General features: G+C 61.1%; 1 protein-coding gene across 1 annotated transcript; it reads left to right on the top strand.

Annotated features, from left to right (window-relative positions):
- Nucleotides 1–3,172: 3,172 nt before the first annotated feature.
- C17H20orf204 (chromosome 17 C20orf204 homolog) lies at nt 3,173–4,964 on the top strand. Its single transcript, XM_042779810.1, has 5 exons — nt 3,173–3,187; nt 3,280–3,414; nt 3,633–3,695; nt 3,800–3,952; nt 4,806–4,964. The coding sequence occupies exons 1-5, from the start codon at nt 3,173–3,175 to the stop codon at nt 4,962–4,964; spliced, it is 525 nt and encodes a 174-aa protein (XP_042635744.1).
- The last annotated feature ends 3,558 nt before the right edge of the window (nt 4,965–8,522 follow it).

The raw sequence follows: 8,522 nt of genomic DNA, 5'->3' as shown, positions 1-8,522 counted from the left end.
CCCTCTCCCACCCTGCCCCGCTGCCCTCGGGAGGGGTCCCTGCCCGCAGCCCTGGCACGGCGCTGCTCTGTGCGCTCCGGCGGGGCCGGGGGGGCCGGGGCTGCCTCCCCCGCGGGGGCCGGGGCTGGGCCGGCGGCGGTGCCGTGTCCCGTCCCCCCCGCGGCGGCCGGGCCCGTCCCCTCCCACCGTGGAGCCAAGTTCAAACCGCGGGCCCCGGCGCAGCGGGACGGGGCCGGACCGGGCTCCCCGGGACCGCCGCAGGGGCCGCGCCCGCGGGGCTCCATGGTGAGTGCGCCGGGACACCCCCTTGTCCCCGGGACCCCCTTCCTCTCCTCCGGGACACCCCTCCCTGCTGGCACCGAGACACCAGAGCCCGCCACACTGCCCGGATGGGGTCGGCTCGGCCGGGGTGGGATTGGGGACCTGTCGGGAGGTGACGGGTTCTCCAGAAATGAGGCTTGGACCGACCGGGAGAGGAGTCGGTCTGTCCGGGAAGGGGCTTGGACTATTCGGGATGGGGCCGGACCGCTCGGACAAGGGCTTGGAGCAGTTGGAATGGGGCTGGGCTGGGTCCAAATGGGACTTGGATCCTTAGAAGGGTCTCGGCGGGACAGAGCAGGGAGTCCGTGAGGATGGGGCTCTGGCCTGGCTGGGGAGCTGGTACAGCTGGGATCATGGTGCTGTGTCTGGGATGAGGCTTAGACCTCGCTGGGATGGGGCTTGGATGTGACTGGTCCTGAGGGAGAGAAGGGAGGGTCTGTCCCTGCCTTGGGGCTCTGGGTGGTGACAGAGTCTCTTTGGGTAGGAGGGAGTCAGTGACACAGTCTGTCTGCCTGGAGGGACCTGGTGACCCCGGTGGGATTCCCAGGCTGGTGGCAGGAATTGCTCCTTGCTGCCCTGCTGGCTGGGACTGGCACGAGTGCCAGCAGGAGCTGCTCTATCAACAATGGTGATTCCCCTTATCTCCTTGTATTTGCTGGAGGATTAGAGTGAGGATGAGATTAGCTGTGCCTGTCCTGCACGCACGCTTCCCAAGGCTGCTCCTTCACTGCCGGCTCTCCCCTAGGAAGGGATGTGCCACCTGCCTGTAGCTTGTTGCCGTGGGATGGGGGCAAAGGCAGAAGGAATAAATTTGCTGCTGAAAAAATTTGCTGCTGAACTTGTTCTCCTCCATCCTGGAGGGGGAGAAGTCAGGAGCAGGATTTGCCACCTCAGTCTCCCCTCTCTTGTCACTCCTGCTTCCCTGCTCTCCATGGCGGGGGGGAAGCACCTACAGCACCTGCTGACCTCCTGCCCTGGCTGTTCCCTGGACTTCTCTGCACTTCCTTCCGGGCTAAGCACTGAGCCCAGGCTTGGCTGTCTTGGAATGCTGGAAATGGTGTGCTTTCTCCTGAAACTGGGTTCCAGTTGTTTAACAAACCACTTCAGGGAAGTCATTCCCATTTTCATGGTAAAACTGTACAGCCTTGCCTTCCCGGCAGAGGAGAATCCTGGAGAGTAACCCTTAGACTTTGGTCTGGGTGTCCTCATGGAAGCAGTGCTCTCCTTTGATGTCCCTGGGGATTATACCCTCAGCTCTCTGCTCAATCACCTCTGGGGCAAGATCTCTCACTGCTTTACAAGGAACAAAGTCATCAGCAGAAAGAAGCTCTTCCCTGCCCTTCCCAGCTCCCAGGTAGAGCTCAGCAGAGCTCTGCTGGAAGGTGTGTGGTGATTAGGGACACTGTAGAGCCCAGTAGGATTTCTGGATTTGCTCCTCTCTTTGTGTGTGCCTGTGCTCTGAGGTGATGGTTGTGTCTGTGTGTTCCCTGAACTGTGCTGTGTTGAATTTTGCCTCATATTAAGCCTCCATCACTCCCATTGAGTTGCAAGAGGGTGGGAAAATGTTTCCTCACTTTTTTGGAGCCAGGTCCAGCTCAGGATTGAGCAGGGAGCACAGAGCAGGTGCAGATTTTGCGAACAAACCCCCTGGGTTCTCACCAAACAGGACAGATAGAGTGTGCCTGGGCTTGGAATTCAGTGAGGGAAATTCTTCCTTCTGGCTTCTTAGAGCAAAAAAGCAAGTGCAGAGGTGCTGGAGAAGGCAGTGAGCCCTGAGCTGAGGTGGGGAGCAGCAGGCACAGGCTGCAGGCAGAGCTGTGCCCCTTCCCCCTCGCTCCTGCTTTGGCTGCGGCGCAGGGGCTGCATGGTTGGAAGGAGCTGAGCTGCTTTCTGCCTGCCCAGACCTGACACCTGCGGCATGAGGGTTGTTTGGGAGGGGGTTGTGTTTGGGGGGGACTTTTCCTGAAAATGTGAATAGATAGAAGTGCCAGGATGGGGCCCCAGGGCTGTGCCATCGTTCAGCAATGCAGAGATGTGTTGAGCTGTTGGGCTCCTTTCCTGGCACAAATTTTGAGTTCCCCATCCTCACTTGCTGCTGCTGAGCTGCTCAAATATCCCCAATCCTGGTCACTTGAGCTTGTGCTGGCTTTTCTTCAAAGCTGTGGGATTCATCCCTGCCGTGGAGGGTCCATCCACCCCTCCCTGTGCCCCTGTGCCAGCTCAGGTGTCAGCACTCGGGGTTCCCCGCTCTGCAGCAGCCAGCGTGGGGCTGTTGGGAAGGTTTGGAGCCAGAAGGCTCAGCAGCAGCTGGGATGTGCTGGTCAGAGCAGATGCCTATGCTGCTTCTGTCTGGCTTGTGGTAAGAACCCCTGAGCCTGGGATGAGCATGAGCTGTGGGGAAGATGGAAAAATGCTGTGTTAGTTCCACCATGCAGCAGAGTTGTGGGAGCATCCTTTTGAGGGTGTTCAGATCCATTTGGGCTGAGATGTGGATATTGCTGGTGGGAACCAGGCAGCTCCTGCCTCCAACTTCTCTCCTAAGTGCCCAGAACCTCCCTCTCTGCTCTCTTGGGTTTCGGTACTGGAGGTTCTCTGGCCTAGAAATGACACAAAGTGGGGATCTGGTGGAACCATGCTGGGGCAGAGAGCTCAGGGCTGAGCCCCTTAGACTGACACAGGTCCCTGACATAGCTCTGTGCCAAGAACCCACCTGCTGGCATGAGAGAGAGCTCTGTGTGTGCCATGGACAGCACTGCTGGGCTGGGCTGGAGCAAGGCTTTGCTCCAGGGGGAGATGGCTTATCTGGGAGGATGTTCTTGGGGAGAGGAGGCAATGGAGGCTCCTCCATCACATGTTGCATCTTCAGGTACAGGTCCAATAGGGCTTCTGACTAGGGGTTGAAAGCAGAGCCCTGAACATTCCTTAATCCCCAGCTGACTCTGAGCCCTTCCCTGACAGATTTTCCCCCGGGTGCTCTCCTGTGCTGTTCTGCTGCTCCTGCTCGTGGCCGTGTGGGGCAGAGGCAGGAGGTGCAGCATCGCCAAAATCCTGCGGCAGTACCGCGCCGTCATCTTCCATGAGATCCAGAACCTGGTGAGCCAAGGCAGGGCTCTGCCTGGGGCCCAGCCCTGCCTCTGGGAATGCTGCTGGGCTGGATGCAGCCCTGCTGTGGGATGTGGGAAGCTTAAAATGGAGCTGGCTGCTTTGCCAGCAGTGTTGGGGAGGGGGTTGTGTTTAAATGGGGGATCCTTGTGCCAAGTGGGAGGCAGCGATCCTGCGAGGTGCTGGATCTTCTTGCTTTGTTTCTCCAGAGAAACCTGACTGGGTCGGTGTACAGGAGTGGGAGGGCTGGGCCCGCCTGTCGTTCGGACAAGGTGAGAGCACAGAGGGACCCGGGGCTGGGGCATCGTGTGGGCTGAGCCCCCAGGGAGCCACGGAGCTCCCTCCCTGCCCGGGGCCCTGTGCTTCTGCTCTGCAGGACCACAAGATCCTGCTGTCCATCTACAACATCAGCATGTCCCTGCGGGAGGTGGGGGCTGGCACCCTGCAGGGCCCCGAGGAGCTGGCGGTCTGGAGGGTGGCCAGGAACACCAACTTCGTGCTCCGGGAGAACTGCAGGAAAATCAGCAAGGTAGGAAGCCCTCTACTTCCCAGCCATGTCAGTGGCTCCCAGTTCCCAGGGCTGTGGGCACACCTTGCCTTCTTTTGTGCTCTCCTGGCTGCCCGTGAGGAGTCTCCAGGGTCTGCCTGCTTTGCTCTGGGAGCTGGGGAATGCTGATGGCACATCCATCCCTGGGAGCTTCAGAGTAAGCAAGGGAGGGAAGTTCAGTTGTGGTAGTGTGGACCAGGCTGGCTCCCAAGTGGGTTTTCCCACATGTGCCATGATGCTGTGGCTGAGGGGAGCACGGGGCTTTGTCCTGGTGGGATGCTCACCCTGTGGGTGCATTCACCCTGTGCTGTTCTTGCTCCTGAGTGCTCATAGGCAAAAATTGGGGTTTCTCCCCTAATGCTGATCTGGGTTCCTCTGACATCTCCGAGGTTCTGTTGGGGAAACCCCTACCCAGGAGGATCCCGGTGGCAGCAGCAGCAACTCATCAACCAGCAGGGAAAACCAAGGGCAGCAAGTGCCAGCTCCCAGCTCTGCCTGACCCTGGCACAGTGCTGGGACTGTGCTCCCTAACCACTGCCTGGGACACGGGCTGGGGATAACCCTGCCTGGGGGCTGCTGCTGTGGGATGGAGCTGCTGCTGCTCCGGAGATCTGATGTGGTGTCCGTGGGTGTGCTGCGGGGTGCACACCCCCAGCTCAGAGACAGCCACCCCTGGAGGCTCTTGGGGACCTGAGACCATGTCCCTGTCACCGCCATAGTCGGTTTAGCCACCTCAGCCACTCAGAGCCTGTGCGTGGTGTCTTTTATCTCCTGACTAATGTCTCTGTGATGTGTGGGGGGGTTTCTGCTCCCTCCCTCGGCACTCGGCCCGCAGAGCCCCCCGCGCACCGCCCCGGCCCCGCCGCGGCGCGGGGCTCCCGGCCGCAGGAGGAAGCAGCTGCGGGACATCGGCAGGAAGGCGGAGAGGCTGGCGACCTGCTGGGAGAAGCTCAATGCCCTGCACGCACCTCGCCAGGCACCCTGGGACTCGTAGGGACCCCCTCGCCACACGCCGGGGGATGTGCTGCTCCAGCACCGGGATTGTTTGGGAACCTGGGACAAACTCGGCCTTGAGGACGGAGGGGTTGCTGCCAGCAGATGCCCGAGCTGAATTCATCCTGCTCCAAGCGGAGCTCAGGGACCGGATCCACCACCCGTGGCTGGCGCTGGCAGGTTGGTTTGCTGAGGATGGCTGTGGCAGAAACCTGGAGCACCAGAAACACTGGGAAAAAGAAGGGAAAGAACCAAAAATAGGTGAGGTGTGGATTCTTAGCTGCTCCTAGCCCTGCTGCACCTGCTGCTCTCTTGAGGACAATGGTGTGTTTTGGGCAGAAAGAGGACATGTGGGCTCTGAGGCTCTGCTGGAAGTGAGGCCACAGTGCATCTGCAAGGCTCTGAGGTTATTCGGGCTGTGGATGGGGACAGGTGTCCCTGAGGCACTGCTGGGGTCTGCAGAGCAGCCGGGCACCCACAGCGCACAGGGAGGTGAAAGTGCATCACTGGGCACCAGGGGAAACCCTGGGAGACCTGATATCCAAAAATCCCAGGCAGGTGTGGGGGCTTGAGGCCGAGGCTCAGCCTTGGTGACAGGCAGCACTGTGGAGGGACCTGGCTTCTTGGCACTGTGGGTGCCCCAGCAGGGAGGGAGTGGTGGGGTGATGTGAAGGGCATCCTCCCTTGTCACTGTGCTCTGCCAGCACCCCCATCTCTGGCCTCCACTGCTCTGTTGGGTGGCAAACAACCTCTGGGAAGCCAGAAATAAACCTCTCCTTCCCTGAAAGTATTTTGGGTGCTTCATCTGGTGATCCAGGGGCTCGTGTGCTGGCACAATGCAGGTCTGGCCACGGTACTGGCCTGTGGAAGCCCAGGCAGAAGCCCACAGCAGTGGAGGGCACAGTGACATCCTGCTCCCTCTATCTGCATCCCTGGTGTGTGGGCGATGGAAACCAGGAGCTGCTCTTTTAGAAAGGACATTCCCCTGGAGCAGCAGCCGGCAGAGCCTGCAGCGTGCCCCTGCCTCAGTTTCCCCAGCCCGTGTCCACCCGTGTGGCTCTGTCCCCGCCCGAGCGGGGACGGCTGCGAGGACACGAGGTGGCAGCAGCGGGCTGTGAGTGCTGAGCGGAGCCGGGCACTGTCCCCGCCGGGCGTTCCCATGGCCGCACATCCTCCCCCCGAGCCTCGGCCACCGACCCCGCTCCGGGCAGGGCCGTGCCGGGGGGGCGATGAGCGCGGCCAGCCAGTGGGATACCCCCCGTGCCCTGGAGGAGGTGGGGGCGGCTTTCTCTGGGGGATTCTGGAGGTTCAAACTGGGAAGGGGGGATTTGGGGAGGGGATGCTCAGGGGTCCTTGCCCACCCTCTCCCTGCCTCTGGGAATTGGGCTGGGAGGAGCTGGAAGGGTTTGATAACCAGGGATGGGTGGGACAGAGCCCTCCCTGCCCTGGGCACATCAGTCCCGGGGTGTAGCAGGGTGCAGGCAGGACCGGTTGATTTGATGGGGCCGGACAGGGACCCTGGTTCGGGGGGTCAGAGTAGGGGTGCAGCCTGGGAATGCTGCTCTTGTGGGGTCCCTGGACGATGCTGTCTGCCTGGCACAGACCAGGCTGGCACCAGGGGCCATCCAGGGAGCCACAGCTCAGCACATCCCCATGCCAGAGCCCTCCTGGTGCCGTGCTCCTCCCCGGCTGGCCCCACAATGCCCGGGCTCCTTCCTCCCAGCTCCCTGCTCCTCCTCGGGAGCGAGCACTTCCCTTTCTGCTGCCACCACAGGAGGTTTTGCACTGGTTTTGTTCCTAGGGTTTTTTCGTTGTTCCTCCTCCCTTATCCCAACCACTGTCCCTCCACAAACCACTAGAATCCCAAAATAGCCCTGCTGATGCTTGGTGTCCCATGGATGAGGCTGGGGCCCACTGCAGGACCTGACAGCTCGTGCACCAGCAGGGTCGGGACTGTGACTTGGGACAGGGTGACTCACAGCCCTTTCCTTTATCAAGGCTGGAGCAAAGTCCCCCTTCCAATGACCTGTCAGCACCTTCCAGATAAACCAGAGCAAGAACCACCTCCCTTTACTGCCCTTCCCTCACAGGCAGCTGCTGCCGAGCTGGGAACCTGGTGTGGCAGTGAGAATGAGTGCATGGAAAGGAAGGAAAGAGTGAAGGAAGAAGCAACAGGGAGGGAGGGGGAAAAACGAGGTCGAAGTGATGGTGGAATCACAGCAAAAACAGCCGGAAAAAGGAAACAGGCCCTGAAAAGTCAAATAAAAATAGCAGCGAGGCGAACCCAAGTGTGCAGCACATGGGAGTGAGCGCATTTCCTTCGAGGGCAGCACCGCACGCTCCCGGCTGCTCCGGGGGGGTTGCTCTGATGTGGCTCCAGTGCTGCCATGGCCCCCCGGTCCCCTGTGCTGTGCCAGGCACTTGGCAGCAGCTCAGTGCCCACCCAGCCCCTGCCTTGCCCAGGGTCCCTGTGTGCCCTTGTGCAACCCCTCTGCACTGGGACCGCAAGGATGTGGCAAAGGCTGCACAGGGTCTTAGAGCTGAGGGTGCAGGGTTGGGGGCTCCTGGCCGTGCCCACAGCCCCCCTTGTGCCCTGTGCCACCGGTGTCGCTCTGCCAGATGCATCCGAGCGCTGTGCGAGCAGCACAATCTCGGCTTCCTCCCCTCCCTGCTTGTTTTGCAATCACAGCAGGGTCCCGCTGGGAGATGGGGGTTGCTGGAAGGGCTGTGGGGACAGGGATAGGGGCGAGGATCTGGGCTGGTGCTCCTTGCCAGGACCAGAGGGCTGCATCCCAACCCAGCTCGGGGCTAAGCTCAGAGGGAGCAGCAGAACCCAGCGTGCAGGGCACTGTTCTGGGGACAGTGGTGGGGGATCAGAGTGGGGTACTGTGCCTGGGGCCTGTACAGGGGTGCAATGCCCAGGTGCTGTGGATCCACACGGGGGTACTGTGCCCAGGAATTGTGTATGGGGAGCTTTGCCAGGGGTCCACACTGGGGGGCCATGCCTGAGGGCCATGCTGGGGGACAGGGGCTGCTGTGCTTCCACGGACGCACATTCAGCCCTCCTCACCATCACTGTCTCACTAAAACGCAGCTGTCCGTGAGCCACGACCATCTCGGAGTGCCAGCAGCCCCTCGGCTCCAGGGACCCTTGCCCACATCAGCCCTCTCTTTCAATCCTCACTCCCTTTACAGCAGGGCTGGGGGCCCCAACCCCTGGCAGCCCTGGCACACGCGGGCTGTGTCTGATGGAGCAGAGCAGCGTTTTGTTCTCTCCCATCTCCCTGCGGCTTCATGAAGCTGCTGAAAGCCCAGATTTACAGTGTGATAAACGCTGGAGGCTCTGCAAAATATCTGAGTGCTCCATCCTTTGGAGAGCGACTGGTTTGGAGGAGCGGGGAGCTCTGGGCAGCACACCCAGAGGCAGAGCAGCGGGTCTCAGGGAGGAGGGGTGGCCAGGACTGGGGCTGATGGAGCCGTGCCATGACCCAGGTGGGTCCCAACACCCCTGGCTGTGAGTCACTGGGTGCCTAAGCCCCGTTGGGCAGTGGGAAAGCGC

The sequence above is a fragment of the Catharus ustulatus genome, chromosome 17, assembly GCF_009819885.2.
Source record: "Catharus ustulatus isolate bCatUst1 chromosome 17, bCatUst1.pri.v2, whole genome shotgun sequence".
Classification (NCBI taxonomy): domain Eukaryota; kingdom Metazoa; phylum Chordata; class Aves; order Passeriformes; family Turdidae; genus Catharus; species Catharus ustulatus.
Note: the sequence above shows the minus strand (reverse complement) of the source record. Positions and strands in the feature narration are given on the sequence as shown.

Excerpts from the sequence above, each read along its gene's own strand:
- C17H20orf204 (XM_042779810.1), top strand. Across the intron at positions 3,415-3,632 it reads TCCATGAGATCCAGAACCTG|AGAAACCTGACTGGGTCGGT; the intron begins GTGAGCCAAGGC and ends TTGTTTCTCCAG. Across the intron at positions 3,953-4,805 it reads ACTGCAGGAAAATCAGCAAG|AGCCCCCCGCGCACCGCCCC; the intron begins GTAGGAAGCCCT and ends CTCGGCCCGCAG.